At 38.0% G+C, this 17,092-nt stretch overlaps 1 protein-coding gene across 3 annotated transcripts in view; it reads right to left on the reverse strand.

Moving 5' to 3' along the window:
• Positions 1 to 679: 679 nt before the first annotated feature.
• The window catches only part of LOC583500 (alpha-mannosidase 2C1), a 31,963-nt gene continuing 15,550 nt past the window's right edge, over positions 680 to 17,092 (reverse strand). For all 3 annotated transcript variants that reach the window (XM_030988750.1, XM_030988751.1, XM_030988753.1), the window contains 14 exons: positions 16,008 to 16,099; positions 15,169 to 15,346; positions 13,877 to 14,047; positions 12,941 to 13,036; positions 11,934 to 12,120; positions 10,776 to 10,995; positions 10,270 to 10,377; positions 8,948 to 9,101; positions 8,077 to 8,220; positions 7,267 to 7,376; positions 6,318 to 6,397; positions 4,053 to 4,201; positions 3,070 to 3,173; positions 680 to 1,940 (listed from right to left, as the gene is read on the reverse strand). In XM_030988750.1, the coding sequence (XP_030844610.1) occupies positions 1,823 to 1,940; positions 3,070 to 3,173; positions 4,053 to 4,201; positions 6,318 to 6,397; positions 7,267 to 7,376; positions 8,077 to 8,220; positions 8,948 to 9,101; positions 10,270 to 10,377; positions 10,776 to 10,995; positions 11,934 to 12,120; positions 12,941 to 13,036; positions 13,877 to 14,047; positions 15,169 to 15,346; positions 16,008 to 16,099 (1,911 nt within the window). In that variant the 3' untranslated portion in view covers positions 680 to 1,822. The remainder of the gene's footprint in view (positions 1,941 to 3,069; positions 3,174 to 4,052; positions 4,202 to 6,317; positions 6,398 to 7,266; positions 7,377 to 8,076; positions 8,221 to 8,947; positions 9,102 to 10,269; positions 10,378 to 10,775; positions 10,996 to 11,933; positions 12,121 to 12,940; positions 13,037 to 13,876; positions 14,048 to 15,168; positions 15,347 to 16,007; positions 16,100 to 17,092) is intronic.

Raw genomic sequence — 17,092 nt, forward strand, 5'->3', positions numbered from 1 at the left:
CAAGCTCGCAATAAAACAGCCATTAATCGTACATAGTCATCTTTATTTCACATTTCATACAGTCGTCACAAAAATTAAAAGGAGGCGTATTAAACCCAACAAAAATAAAATCATAATTTATTCTGATCAAGATGAACGAGTGTGTTGATTGCCCCCCGAAACAAAGACGCTCCCACCAGACAAGTTCATGCTGTGCTGTAGCAATGTACATCGCAAAGCTTCCACAATGATTGGGAAGATAATACCCCGCCCGTTACGACGCAAAACGGCGCGAGAAGAATAGATCGCGACGCGAGAAGAATACATCAAGTTTTTACAAACAATGGAATGTTTATCAGAACGAGAACCGGAGGAGGGGAAGACAGGCTTTGGCCGACAAATACTTTCTATATATCAAGTTTAAGCTGTACAGCGCATCCCGAGCGAGAACAATGACGGGAAAGATAATCTTCCATCGCCTGGTAGGGCGCAAAAGGGCGCAAGAAGAATAGAGCGGGTTTATACCAACAATAGACAGTTTCTTTTCATATGCAAGAATCAGGTGAGGGTGACTATTGCGCCCCTTCGCGCCCCTTTGCGCCTCAATGCGTCTCTTGAGACGCGACTGTTCTATTCATCGCGCCCCGACGCGTCCGGGCACAGTCGCAACTTTGGAAGGCTCCCCTAAGTGCAGTACAACAATTATTTAATATAACTTTCATCTTCATCTTGTTTTGGCAGAAATATGTTTTTTATTCACTTTAAAAGTGGATATAACAGATATTCTCATAATTGTCTACAACACGAACTGGAAACTAATGACAATACAAAATACAACACAAGCAAGCATACTCAATTGTTTTAAATCTTTGCTAGCTGTTCAACACTGTATAAAGTCTTTTACATCCACATTAAAGTATCCAATCAAAACCAAACGGTATTTGATATAATACATTTCCTTGCAGTTACAAAGTGCTACACACATTGCTTCACATGATTGGGCTACTTTAAAAATAACATATCACTTTTTAAAAAAGTTTGTCGATACAATCGGAATCCATTGTCCTCAAACAAAATAAGGGAGACTCGGAAATTCTTGAACTTGTAAACAGATGAAGCTGTCACAGCACATTAATGGAATGCCTACAAAATCACTTGCACATTATAGATTTGTTTTGATGTATATAGCCTAGATGATATTGCCAGAGTTGTATTCAAAATCGATTTCAACAGATTCAGCAATATCATAAAATCTTGAGTGAAACAGTTGAAAAAATACATAGGAGTGGAAAGCGATTCAGCTCTGGTCTGGGAAGAAAACAATAAAATACTGTAGTATCACTATGAGAAAATTGTACTTGATCAAAACCAAATTCTTAAACAGAAAAGCAATTTTTGAACTTCTCTGTCATGATTGTATTATGATAAAAAAAAAACCTAGATATGCATTACTAGATTGTCAGTTCCAAACGTTATTGAATATCACTTTCCAGAGAAATTCTACCTTTATTAAAGAATATCATCAATAATAACAATCTACATAATGCCCTGCATTTTCTACCGATCATCCCATATGAAAAATTAATTATCTTACATATCCCTCACCCGAGGACTCTCTGAGAGTCTACAGGGTATTTCTTGATGGGACTACGAGTTTGCAGTGTGCAGACTTGCATGGTATTTCCACCAAGTCTGGTATCAGCAAATTATGACTTTCTGCACATGGAAACGGACTACCATCTCCCCTTAACCATTAGCCTATAGAATGCTAGGTATGATTGTTTTTGTCATAGATTGATTTCACATAATTCAGCTGTTTACTGCACCATATCCGAAAGAGCCTTTATAGTTGTATCTTGATCGTGGCTATCTGGAATGGTCCGAGTCTGAAGCTAACCGATGATGGACTCTCATCCAAGAATCCCCCAGATCCTACATCTTCTTCTTCTAGGAAGTTACACCTGAAACAGAATGAGACAAGAGCATTGACGACATCGTTATTATCTTTTATAACTGTAATGCATCCTGGGAGAAATGTAAATTGTTTAAACATATTTGTGGCTTGCATCCAGTAAATTCTGCTGGTTCCAAGATTTTTTTTCTGACTATTTTTTAATTACAGATCGATCAATCTTTATTAACTGGGTGCAAGCATCAAATATATTTAAACAATCTTATTATTATCATCATTTATTTACAATGTCATCATTATCATCAACATCCCAGTAACCCTTTTATCACAATGTTTCATGTTCAAGATATGAGATTATTGTTTTATTGTGTATTGTGTGTAAATTCAGACATGCTGGTCCCCTAAACATGTACATCTCAAGCAAATTTGCGATCAGCTTGTAAATATCTGCTTGAGAGTTGATGAACACGTGGCGATAGATCATTCGCGGCTTCTGCACGCACCAAGAGTGTGGAAGAGTCTTTCTCAGTATCTTTGCTCATGTGACCAGCTATTCACTTTCAAAACCCAACTAAAGACATCATTATCCCACATTGCTTACAACTAGTCACCACCCATCTTTCACATGCGAATCATGAACAGCATATCGAGGGGTCAGTGACACAAAGACGTAACTCCATTTTGGCCATTTTGAGAAAAAGTGGTTTATGTGTCACTGAGCACTTGGGCCTTTAGGAGTTAAGTCTATGTTTCACTAGCCATTGACTTCAATGGGGTGTTGGGTGAAGTTAAGTCTTGGAAAGCCCTAAATTTTTCTGAACATTTTGATATCAAATACTCATTTAGGCAAAATATGGATTTACGTCTTTGTGTCACTGAACCCTCGATATTCAGTATATATAGTTTTTCAGCCTTATCGGTGCCTTTGATTAGGCAACTAGATATTGGCTTTCTACAAATTCCAGGATTGAATTGCATTGGATTGGACTGGAAATCATGATTTCTGTGATACTTCACTTGTCAATAATCTGCATCCTATCCTGTTATCTAAATATCCACCTGTGCAATCCACACCAAGATTGGTGTTCAAGCAAAAGCATAACAAATTCAACATCCACGAATATTCCCCACTCTTACCTTCCCCAGATAAGTGTTGCCTCTTTTCTTTGCTATCTTACCTTGTGAACTTGCTTGCTTTCAACTTGGTTGTTAGCTTGGCGACTACTTCTCCTCCGTAAGCCTCATAGCAGCGTATAACCACACAGTTGTTTCGATCTTCAGACTGTGAATTAAAAGAGAGACAACTCCATTCAAATTTTGCACTTTAAGGTTAATATTTTCAACCCTTGGATAGTAAATATTGCATTAACTTCCAGACGTGCAGGCATGTTTCACTATACTGAGAAGGACGTATACATGTGACTGTCTGTTAAACCTTGCCTTAAGCCTTTAATAACAAATTTTATGGAAATAGAAAGTGATCAGTGAAAGTATGAGTAAAAGCTAAAAGGGATTTAAGACAGTTATAAAAAAAAAGGGATAATTTTGTTAATTTTCAGTAAAAAGATTCAAAGTTGTATTTAATCAAACACAGTTTTAGGACTGAGATTTTCTTTGCTTTCTCTGCTCTCTATTAGTTTCATACTAAAAAAATATCATTAACTACCATTTTTCGCCAAATAATGTATCCGTACTACATCTGTGCCCTACCTTATAGTAAGACATATCTATAAAAAAAATATGTATTCCTTCACCAACAAACAAGAAGAGGGATGCATTCAATAATTTTCAGTACAAGACAATTGGAACTAGACAATTATAGCAATTGCTAATGGACAAATTTGAAGGAATATGATGTTTTTAACAAGTTTGATGCTGCAGAAATTGTATCTGCCAACCAGTTGGAGAACACATGCTGCTGAACAATTGATCCGCAGTAATTTCCTACACCAACCGAATTCCTAACTCCATCCCTGGACCCAACACTATACCTAACCCTTAACCCTAAACTCAACCTAATACCCAATAACAACCCTAACCCTAAACCCAACCTAAAACCCAATTGCAACCCTAACCCTAACCCAATACTTTTGATGAAATAAAGCCAGGAGCAATTGTCGTTGGAGCAAATGTTGGGAGTAACCTTCCAAACACAGCATACCTTCTTGACTGACTCAATGATGACAGAAGAGGGCGCTATGGTAAGGAACTCCCTCAGGTCAAGGGTTGTTACAGATGACACAGGCACTAGTGTCATAGGGTTGTTGAATTCATAGGCTGCTTGGATCACACCTCCTGATTGGTAGGTACCTATAATCAGCAAGTCAATTTTGAAAAGGAATGATTCAATCTGCTTTTCCTCTAAAAACTGGCGAATAGTTATATAATATTGACTGGCCTTGAGGGAAATACAAATTATATTGCCCAAACTAGACTCATATTGCCCCGAGTCATAGACGAGGGCAATATGGATCTTATGAGGGCAATATATGTGGTATCTACCGAAAGTTCAGCCAGTCAATGTTTTTACTGTTATCCAAATCAGACATCTAGAGCAAATACATAAATCAACCATGACAGTCTAAAAGAACTGAACAAACTTCGTCAACCAGCAGTGCTTGACGAAATTTTTGATACACTGCAAACAGTGTGCCTTAATTGGTGTGATTATTACGTCACAATAGAGGGCGCGCAAAGTGCGCAGGTTTAATAGATGCGCAATGAAAATGACAAAATACGGCGCGGTCAATACAAGACTATATTTTCACTCGTCTCTACACGCAAAGTCTATACAGGCAGGGAGACCCAAGGAAAATACAAAGAATATACCCCTCCATTCCCACTGCTAGTGAAAACTAGGGCAATACGGTTTTGTAAATGACCAACTCAGATGTCTGATACGGGTAATAATTGTATATATTTCTTTTCTTTCTATCTCATTTTTACTACAATCATAATACAAAAAATCATGTCCATGTATGTAGTCTGAACTTGCAGGAAAATTCCTAGAAAATGATTTACAATTGGTAGAATTTCATCTACAATATACAGTTGGAGCTCATTATAATTAGGACATTGGGACCATGAAAATTATATTGTCATATAGGGGGAAAACACATTTTATTCCTCAGGTATTTTGCTATATCAGAGCTCTTTATAATACATGTACGACAAGTTTTACACAGGTTTCAAGATTTGTGTATTGCAGGACCCTGTTTAAAGTGCGGGTTCATAGAAAATCACAAATATGGCAAATAGCGTATTACTAGAAACTGGTAAGCTAACAGATCGCCATCATGCAAGTTTTAGGTCAACTACATATCGGGTGGTTTATAAAAATACAAATAAAACAACCTCCATAGCATCTGGGATATGCGAGAGATTCGCCGGAAAAATAACGATGTTTTAATGCTGTCACAATATGAACCAACCCTGCCCAAGCAGACGACATCCCATAAAGAATGAATATAATTGCAATGCTTTTATTTCTCAAATTATAATGAGCTTAGTGTATATAAATGTGATGGAATTTTACACTATTCAAAAAGGGATATGACCCCCATTCTGATAACTAAATTCTTTTGTTTGTAAATACACAGGATATGGGTTAATGAACAATCAAAGAAACCACTTTCAAATTTAAAAACCTCCGGAATGATAGCATGGATGTCATTTTTTCCCTCTTGAAACGCCGAACATGCCGCGGTGTATGCAGCTGAAAATACAATGGCGTCTTATTTTGTTTACAAGCGACGGATTCCTTTTTTTTTAATCCTTGCATTTTTCATCAAAATAATACCATGTATGGGGTTTAGAATGAGGCAATATATTAAACATTTCGCCTGAGGGTATTGAAGTAAGAGAAATAACTGAACAAAAGATGACAAAACAGGCACTGAAATTGTGTGAGATGTCATGGGACATCGTCTGCAAGTGCAAATCATGTTCAACATGTGACGTCATATATTAGCAGCGACCGGGGAGCTTTTCACGTGCTATGTCGGGGGGGGGGGGGGGGGGGGGGGGGGGGGGCTGTATCTAAGCGTTTTGTAATTGTTAATAATCATTACTTTGAATGTTTCCAAGCATTGGCTTTTGATAACCTTAGCCAATCAAAGTGTCACCTTTGCAATAATGACATTAAAGTTAGTTTTTTTTAAATCAATGAACCTTCTCTTTAAGCAACAACAAGTTACAATAACTGTTATAAGCTACTGAAATCGCGGCATTTGATTGGCTGACAGCGAATTTGACATAGATATTTAGTTTTATGAAACATGACCCAGGTTTCAACCAACAAGACTCCTAATAATAAGTTCCACAACATCCATTATCACAATATAATGATTTATCATCAATCAAAATTTAATTAGTCCTATTATATTTCAATTCATTAGAAAGGTGTATCATTTCTTAGTTTGTTTACCTGTATGAGGCATTATGGCATATGAGAAGATATGATCACCAATATCAGCTTCAGGGTCAGGCTTCTTAGGGGAACGTAACCTGAGGAGAAAAAAGAAATCAAAGTTGTGAATTTCAAGGTAATCTACATTGATATTTCACAGTTTGTTGCAAAAGGAAATTTTATATATTGCCATAAAGAGATTGTGGCTTTTGATCTGATTAGCATATTCAATTTGGGGGGCTTCATTGGGAGATGTTTAATATCATTTCTTGATTTTAATCATTGTCTGCAGCATCTCTCATATCTAGGATCATGATTGCCGATGACAGAGTTTCCATACTTGCAGTCATTTATTATGGTCACACCCAATTCATACTAATGCATGCCCACCCTCATTATCATCATCGTCATCACCACCACCACTAATATCATCATCATCATCATCATCATCATCGTCATCACCACCACCACTAATATTATCATCATCATCACCACCACCAATAATATCATCATCCTCATCATCATCATCATCATCATCACCATCATCATCAACACCATCATCATCACAATCATCAACGCAACCTCTAATATCATCATCACCATCATCACCACCACCATCATCAACTCAACCACTAATTTCATCATCATCATCATCATCACCATCACGATAACTATCACCATCATTATCGCTACCACTACTGTACTACAACCACCACCTACATGTACATTCTCCTCCTCCTCATCGGCATTACCATGACAACAAGCGGTATACTTACAATGAAGTTCTCATGACATTTCCGATGACAGAGTGTCCATACTTGCAGTCATTGAGTATAGCTACACCATCTAGACTGAAACATACCAATCACCATCCTCCTCCTCATCTTCATCACTACCACCACTCCCACCAATACTCTCCTCATCCTCCTCATCATCATTGCCATAGCAACAATCCAGCTGTACTTACAATGAAATCCTCATGACATTTCCAATGACAGAGTGTCCATACTTGCAGTCATTGAGTATAGCTACACCCCAGTCATACTGTGATAGATCTATCCACTTATGGCCAACTACCTGTGGAACAGAATTATAATTTAATTTGGTAGAATCGCGTGCAGCGTCATCCTTGGAATTTCATCAATCACAAATATTCAAATACACAAAATTGTAACATAGAGGTGTCGTGGTTGAGTGGATACGTTGCCGGACTGTAGATCACAAGGTTCGCGGTTCGAGTCCCGCTGCGGCACTAATGTCCTTTGGCAAGACATTGATTTCAATTTTGCCACCCTCAACCCAGGTGATGTAAATAGGTACTGGCAGGAATTAATTCCTTGAAATGCTGGAGACGGATAGATGGCAGCTAGGCTAAAGTCGGGGTAATAATAAATGCGCCTCGGAATAGAATTATCTAGATAGACGGCGCTATAGAAATGCCTATTATTATTATTATTATTACATATTCTGCACTACTATATATTGGAATAAAAAAAAAAAAAATATTCACATTTGATTATGAAATGCCCCTCCCCCTATTAATTTTCTTGATTCCACATAGTTCGTAGAAAGATTATGTACTGGCAGTAACCTGTCCCCCCTCTCCTTAAAAAAAAGAAAGAAAAAAGGAAGGGGCGATTGCATTCCAAATTTCTTAATTTGCTGTGCCTCACTTCTGGTAGTTTTCGCATACTGTACATAATATTCTGATAAGCTTCATAGCCATCCTCTACTACTACTATTTTAATATTACAATGTCTACATTTTCTCTTTTTACCTCGTATCTAGCCCAATCCCAGGATGTGTTCTGGTGCGTAGGTCTCTTTAGGTGGCCGAACTGGATGTCAAAGGTCGCCTCTGGCGAGTGAGCATTGACCGGGAACTCCACCTTCAGGAACTTGTGTGACTCGTCCCAGTGAACCTTAAGTCAAAGCAACAATTACAACATAATATAATAGATATATTTCAGAATAAGCTCAAAAGTTCATTCCTCTGCTCAATGTTGTTATGCCCATTATCATCATCACCATCCTCATCCCCATCATTACGATATCTGGCGGAGTGTGAAAACATCTAATGATATGTGATTATTAGCTGTGATGTGTGTTTTGTCTGAGGGAACATCTGTGGGAACGTCTTTGGGAAACGCGTCCTACAGGCATTATTTCATACTCATTTCATATTTGTTTCATAATTGTTTAATACTCATCATGAAACTCCTCTTCATTATACATCCTCCTCCTCCTCATTATCCCCACCATCACTGTCATCATCATCATCATTATAAGTATCATCACTATCACCATCACCATTACAAGCATCATCTCCACCCCTTATGATCACAACCCTCATCACTGCTATAAAAATCATCACCATCTTCATCATCATCATCATCATTTCCATCATCATCACCACCAGCATCGCCATCATCATCAAAATAAGTAATATCATCATCACCATCATTATAAGTATCATCACTATCACCATCACCATTACAAGCATCATCTCCACCCCTTATGATCACAACCCTCATCACTGCTATAAAAATCATCACCATCTTCATCAGCATCATCATCTATCGATCATCATCATCACCATTATAACCACCATCACCACCACCATCACCTTCATCTGTATTGCAATCATACCTTTGTATGAAACTCAAGGTACTTGGAATGAGCTCTGAGTACAATCCTCTGTTCAATGCTACTCCTCTCGCTGATCTTAAGTCCAACCTTCAGACACACCTGAAGAGCATTGGTCTCCACAATCTCAATCGATATACACTCACTCACTGGCTTCCTGCGGAAGAAGATTATCATAGTTCTTTCATACATTAATCCTATCGCAACAATCATTCCACATTTTGTGGTTTGCTCAATAAGTATTGATTCAGAGTGCTAACAAGCATGATTGGTGTACGAGTAGAAAAGGAAAAATTGTTTAAAATCCTTAAATTTGCCATACGTTTATAAGAGATTCAAAATCATTGTTTTTGCGATCAAAATTCACAGCATTTTTGTCCATTTATATAGTTTTCATATATGTACATGTACAAAGTACAAATATATGTAGTGGAGCCCTATGTCTGCACGTCTAATGTTTCACTCTAAATTGACAACAAATTATATTCTATTCCTCTAGTGCTTGATCTCTTTTAATTATGTATATTCTAGAAAGCAGCTGTGCCAAAAAATCTCATGACAAATGTGATATTGTCAAGAAAATGTGACGGTGTCATTTCGTCATTGGAAAAATGGAAGTTCCGGTGTTTGCACACTCATTCACTTTGTTTAACAAGAAAGGTGACTTTTGGGGGGCTTATTAGTCCAGATTCAGTCCGTTCTTTGTTTTTGTCCCACACACACAGCGCGGTCTCTCCACTGATCGGCAATCCCCCAAATTTCCGTCCACACGATGACAGGAATGGCTACGTCTACTTTCAACGTTGAGGATGTTTTATTTTATCGGCTGATTGGGCGCTCGACACGCAAACAGTAGAGGCTGGACAAGGGGCTTATATGAATAGAATAAGTAAAATTAAACCTTTCTCAATATTTTAATTAATACGTATTGCCTTAAAAGAAACACAGTCAGGCATTTCGTGTTGGTTGCACGTTTGTTTTGTAAAATCGAGCAGACATATGCACTCTGGCGATACTCTACAACAATGATATATTATATCATTAGCTATATAAGGCTTCCAAGTGGTGTAATAAATCAGTGTACTCAATATCTCTAGCTCAGTACCCGGATGACTGACCAATATTGTTTTCGTTTCCTAGTCAGCCTGATATAGATAATAATAATGATAATATATGGCTTTGTTTTTGTGTGATACATGAACAATTGCTCTTGCTATTACAACATTGGACTCGTCTTCGACTCTTTAAATATAGTCATATAGCTCATGGCAATATATTCTTTTATCACACTCAAAGCCATCCAATTATTATATGATTATGTTCACCTTGTTTCCAGATGATAGTCCATCACATCCCATGCATCCCAGTAGAGAGGAACATCATCAAACATTACAAACTGGTTGCCATAGTGACCACCATCAGGGATGACATCACTGTACAAACCAATGACACAAACAAGAACAAAACCAGACACACAATGAATAGTTATATCCAGATGGCAGTCACAGGCCATATTTAAATGTCCTGTTATATATATACACAGAGCCATCACTTATTTAAAAAACTGATTATCTCAGGAAATCTCAGACTTACTTAAGGTAAGGATGACTAAATGTACATCCCAAAGCGGGGAAGAGGCAGTAAATTGCTCAATAAAACTGTGATTGCAAAATAAAGTAGCTAAGCTTTGTGCACTTTGCATTTCTGAATTCTTACATCCCCACAAAGCTTCATTTTACACCATTTAAACAAAACAATTTTGCAGCGACGGTTTTTGAGGTGGGGTATTATGTCAAATCTGAAGAAGCCTGAATAAACAAATATTACTAACGGTTTCTGATAGACAGGTTCAGTTCCTCTGGTCTGCCAGCCAGGCTCACTCAGATTCATCTGGGTCAATCTTCCGCAGGAGTCTACAAAGGCCACCAGGTGTTCATTCCACAGCTTGTACCCATTGTTGAAAGATTTGATCTGAGCAGGAACGAAGGGCTTGGGGGCTACGGAGCACTGAGCAACGGTCGACACGGACATGGCAGGAATGGTGACTAGAGCTACCAGGATATAAAAATATTAAAAAATTTCTGGGGCTACTTTCCAAGCTTGCTTGCATGAAAATTACACTCATAAATTTGTTTTGCATTGAACTCTATACAAATTTGTGGGGGCTCTAATTTTGGGGGACTCTTTTTGGCATCTCAGGGTTGAATTCGCCCTGAGCCCCAGTATTTTTTTCCCATGAGAACTACACATATCAAAAAAAAAAAAAAACTGTAACAATTGTTGTTAGACTGTCAAGATTACACCCAATAATAGAATAACATTATCATAACCCTGCATGAAGATGAACAAAGATGTCTTTTAAAAAATATTTTTGGGCCAAGGACTGAGTCTTGGGATATTGCCTTTGCTATATCTTTGGGTGTAGGACTAGGCCTACATCTTGGGATATTGTCTTTGATGGATCTTTGGGTCTAGGACTACTTCTTGGGAAATTCAGCTCTTTAACCTATCAATGAAAGCTTTGATCTGAGCAAGGATAATAATAATAATATAAATTTATAGCGCGCATGTATCCGAAATTTCTGATCAAGGCGCGACAAAAATGAATATGCAGATTACACAAAACAGTTCAACAGATATTATTTTTCTACAAGTAATTAAACTTAAATCTTAGATAAACAGGAATTCAAATCTTATATAAACAGTAATTCAAGTATTGGATAAACAGACATATACATAATACAGTTCAACATAACATAGTTCTTTAGGTAATGAAACTTAAACATCAGTTAAATAAATATGGATGAACGGCTTGGAGGCTAAAGAGCACTGAGCAACGGGCGGACAATGACATGCCTGGGATGGTGACCAGAGCTGTTATTACGGGACAGCATATCACCAAATATCTTGGACTTGCCTAGACAAAGGTCATTGGGCCTATACAGCTATTACAGAACACTACTAATAATACTGCACTTGCTTCACTCACCAAATTTCTTCTCTGCTTCAGATTCATTTTTCATCCGCTTAGTCTTCTTGGCCTGCGTAGGACCATCGATGCTTGACCCTGCCTCACTGGTCGTTGAACTCTGACGGAGGTCAATTACCTCTGTGCGATCCCAACTCAGGTTGTTAGAAATGACCTTTGACCCGCCCTTTGATGATGGCTTTCCACCCTACATGAGATTACAAGAGATTGAATGAAGAATAAATGAGTACACTTGATTGGTTGTAAGTCAAACTGGATCAATAAAACATCAGCACAACTTGTGGCATTAAAGAAATACTGGTTTATTCATAAAGTCATTTTGGCATTGTCCAAAACACAATCAAACAGATTGACTGACCTTTTCTTTAAATTGGCAACACTGCTAAATCTATCTTTCATCATTGTGTGATTATACCAACATTCAGACATTCAATTCTCTTATCTCATGTATTGTATTACTGTTGAATTTCAATGACTCTCTAATTAAATAAATATTGTGATTCTATTTTAAATCAATAAAACATAAATAAGAACAAGTCTAGCAGCCTTTTCACACACAGCTAAAATTCATCGTATCTAGAGATGATTAGAATCACTCAACAGTTTTAAACATGTTTATAGACAAAATTTCCCAGTGTGAACATCGTTTATACGATGTTGGGATAGATACGAAGTCGCGATCCATACGCCCCTAAAAGCAGGCTGCAGATACGAAGTTCGTATCTAGAGAGCTTGACATTTTGTGTGTGACAGGAAATTCGTGTTTAAACGTGTTTAAACTGGATGGAGCGTGCGCTTTGATTGACATGACATGACCTTCAATGCGCAATGGCACTACTGCGCATTTTACGAGCAGTAGTTAATCACGAAACTATTAACGATCGCAACAAAATTTCTGTGTGTGAAAGGCTCGTGATTAGTTTAAACACGTTCGAAACACGTTTATACTAGTCATGTTTATAGAATTTTAGCTGTGTGTGAAAAGGCTGTAGGTGGATGAACCTCACCTTAGTGTGTGTCGACAGAGCTTTGACAAGATTCTTCTTCTCCGTATCCAGCTCCTTGATCAAGGCTTGCATGTCACCTAGGGCATCCTCTACTACCTGGAAATAGAATACAAACAAACGACAATCAGACAATCAGAAAATATTTCATGTGATATCCATCCATCGATCATCCCCATAAATCATCATCATCACCATCATCATCATCATCATTACCATCATCATCATCATCTTCATCAGCATCACCATCATCGCCATCATCACCACCATCATCATCATCATCATCACCTTCATCACCATCATCATCATCATCATCACCTTCATCACCATCATCATCATCATCACCATCATCATCACCATCACCATCACCATCACCATCATCATTACCATCATCATCAACACCATCATTATCATCACCATCACCATCATCTTCACCATCATCACCATCATCACCATCACCATCACCATCACCATCACCATCATCATCATCATTACCATCGCCATCACCATCACCATCATCACCATCACAATCATATTCATCATCATCACCACCATCATCACCATCATCATCACCTTCATCATCACCACCATCATCACCACCACCATCATCATCACCATCACAATCATCATCACCACCATCATCACCATCATCATCACCTCCATCATCACCACCATCATCACCACCACCATCATCATCATCATCACCATCATCATCATCATCATCACCATCATCATCATCACCATCATCATCACCATCCTCATCATCAACACCATCATTATCATCACCATCATCATCATCACCATCACCATCACCATCATCATCACCACCACCATCATCTTCATCATTATCACCATCATCATCATCATCATTATCATCGTCATGACCATGACTATCATACCAATCATTAATATCAATTTCATCTTTATCGTTACATGTACCTCTCTAATGCAGCTCCCGGGTAGAACATCATGGAACTGATGAAGGAGAAGCCTCTTCCATTTCTCTGAGATGGTCTTCTGGGTCAAGACTTCTTTACCGATGGGTTGAAGGACTGAGAGAAACTCTATCTGCTGAAACTTGTGCTCTAGCTTTCTATTCAGGCGCTTTATCTATTGAGAGGGGGAGAGAGGAGAGAGAGAGGAGAGAGAGAGGAGAGAGAGAGGGGAGAGAGAGGAGGTGGAGAAGAGGGGAGAGGGGAGGGGAGAAAGAGGGAGAAATAGAGAGGGGGTGCGAGGAAGGGAGAGAGAGAGAGTTGGAATACCGGTAGAGGGAGGGGGAGAAAGAGGGCAAGAAAGAGAGAGAGGGGGAGGGGAGAAAGGAGAGGGCAAGAGGGGAGACGGGAGAGAGGAGAGAGAGAGAGAGAGAGGGAATGGAGGTAAGGGAGAGGGAGGGCAAGACAGAGAGATAGAGGGTGAGGTAGAGTACAGGGTAGGGGTAATATGCATAGTGATGAGTAGAGAAAGATAATGAAAAAAAAGACAGAATAAGAGGCAACATAGTACAGGAGAGAGAGGAAAGCAAAAGAGAAGGGAGATTCAGGAGAGAGAAAGGTAGAGCAGAGAGATATGAGAGAAATAACAGAAAACAGAGTGAGATATTAGAGAGAACATCAATTTCGAAGATATATTCCTACACTGAAACTTGCTTCATTTAACAATGAAAGGCTGATACGGGATAATGGGATTTGATAGAGTTCAGGAATCTTACTACATGGAATGTGTATTGCAATTTTCATTCAAATCACCAATAGTTTCCATAAAACATGTCTTGAGAATAGTGAGTACTCCTACAGTAAAATAAAATGTACGATAAGAAACAATTGACCATCTATTTAGTTAATTTAAAAAATAGCAGTTTACATGTATATAGATTTGTGTGCAGCTGGTGATGTTAATTTTACGAACAAAAAATGTCATGTTTGAGGCAAATATGATTAAACTCCCCTATCAAGCAAAATGTATGTGTCTATAATACAATCTTCTCCTACTAAAAAGTGGCCTAGTTCATTCACGATACAGGGGGAAATTCTCACCTCTGCCTAATTGACGCAATTCACATAGAATTGCATACTGGTGCACTTCACTTTAATTGAATTTAAAAAAAGAGGTTGAAATGCTTGAGGCACATATGATTTATCTCCCCCATCAAGCCAAATGCATGAGTCCAGGGTGTGATGTCCTCTTACTAAAAGTGGATTGGTCCATTCACAATATAGGGGTGTCAACCTTACCTCTGCCTGTGTGGTGAAGGTTCCCTGATGTAACTCCAGGTACAGCTCTCCTTCCCATGTACATAGGTTGCCTGCATCTTTCTCTATGGCTGAAAAGAATTCATTCGGGGTGGACGGTTTGACCCTCGGGATGCCGTCCACATCCTCCAATCTCTGCATCCGCTCCAGCATGTCATTCCTGTCATCAGAAGGTCAAAGGTCAAAGGTCAGGACAGGGTGGATCATTATAGATTAGTTGACATCTAGTCTGGTGTTATCTGCTCCAAGGGCAATTTGAAAAAAACCACTTAAATTTGAAACACAATTTGAATTCTGGATCCACTTAATGCTCCAATTAATCTTCTAAAGCAATTTTTTCTACAGATCTCCCTATAGATGCAAAATAGGGATACACAGTATTTCTATGTTTTTATGGACGGTTTCAGGAAGTACACAGGAATCTAGGGTTCATAACATGACTCTGCATGAGGGCCAAATAATAGTCATTCCTTTAAATATTCCTCCACAAGATCAAATATGGGAAAGATTGTAATTGGTTTAAATCATTCACAACTCAATATCAATCTCAAATCTTAACTTAAGAAAGATTGGGATTGCTTGAAGGACTTTCAATATTGATCCAGGGGCCCTGTTTCATAAAACTTTATATCTATACAAAATGCTCAATTTCTAAGACAAATTTGCTCTCAGCCAATCAGATGTCTTGATTTCAGTAGCTTATAACAGTAGCTTGTAACTTGTTATTGATATCAAGTTTCATGAAACAGGGTCCAGATCAATCGCAATGGTTTATAAGACAGGGCCCTGTATGCCTGAGCAGGGATTGAATTATGACTCACGTTGGTCCACCTCCCCCGTCCCCGAATCCATAGAGCATGAGGCTGTGATCTGAGCGTCCTTTGTCTTGATGGTTCGATGCATTCTTCAGACACTGCAAAGGAAAAGCATCATAATACAAAATTATGAGTGAAAAAGTAGAATTATTTAATGAGCTAAAAGATCCTCCTTTTCCAAAGCCATATATAGACCATGAGGATGTGATCGGTGTATTATTTGTCTTGATGGTTATTTGCATTCTTCAGACACTGTAAAGGAGAAGCATCGTTATACAAAACTATTTCATGGTTATGAGTGAAATAGTAAAACTGTTTTATGAGCTAAAAGATGTCAGTTTCCAAAGCCTTAGAGCCTAAGGCTGTGGTCAGAATGATTTTTGTCTTGATTGTTCTTAGTTTTTCAGACACTGCAAAGAAAAAGCATTGTTATATAAAATATCTAATGGTTATGAGTGAAATAGTAAAACTATTTCATGAGCTATAAGATCCCTGTTTCCAAAGCCTTAGAGCCTATATGGCTGTGGTCAGAATGATTTTTGTCGTGATTATTCTTAGTTTTTTTCAAGACCCTGCAAAGGAAAAGCAGCATAATACAAAACTATTTTATGATAATTTTTGAGTGAAATAGGAAAACTATTTCATGAGCTTAAAGATCCCTGCTTCCAAAACCATAGAGCCTTTGGCTGTGGTCACAATGTTTTTTTTTCTTGATTATTCTTAGCTTTTTTCAGACACTGCAAAGAAAAAGCATCATTATACAAACTATTTGATGAGAGAGGCAGCTCTTCTATTGAACAAAGTTCCTTCATTCGTTTGTTCATTTTCTTTTCATAAAAAACACAGCAAAAGCATATAAACATACAAAGGCAGAGAACGTCCGGTTTATACAATAACTTTAAATGAAATAGGAGAACAAAGGAAAAGCCCATGGTGGCCTTGTTTTAAAAATTTCCCCCGAATATTTTTATCTATATTTTTAAGTATATATCATTAAAAGATATCAAGTATGTACAGATGCTCATTAGTTTAAATAGGAAAAACAAACAATGATTTGAGTCACCATGTCATTTTGATGCCCTGGTGTCGTA

The sequence above is a fragment of the Strongylocentrotus purpuratus genome, unplaced genomic scaffold (genome assembly GCF_000002235.5).
Source record: "Strongylocentrotus purpuratus isolate Spur 01 unplaced genomic scaffold, Spur_5.0 spur5_scaffold_17, whole genome shotgun sequence".
NCBI classification, from domain to species: Eukaryota; Metazoa; Echinodermata; class Echinoidea; order Camarodonta; family Strongylocentrotidae; genus Strongylocentrotus; species Strongylocentrotus purpuratus.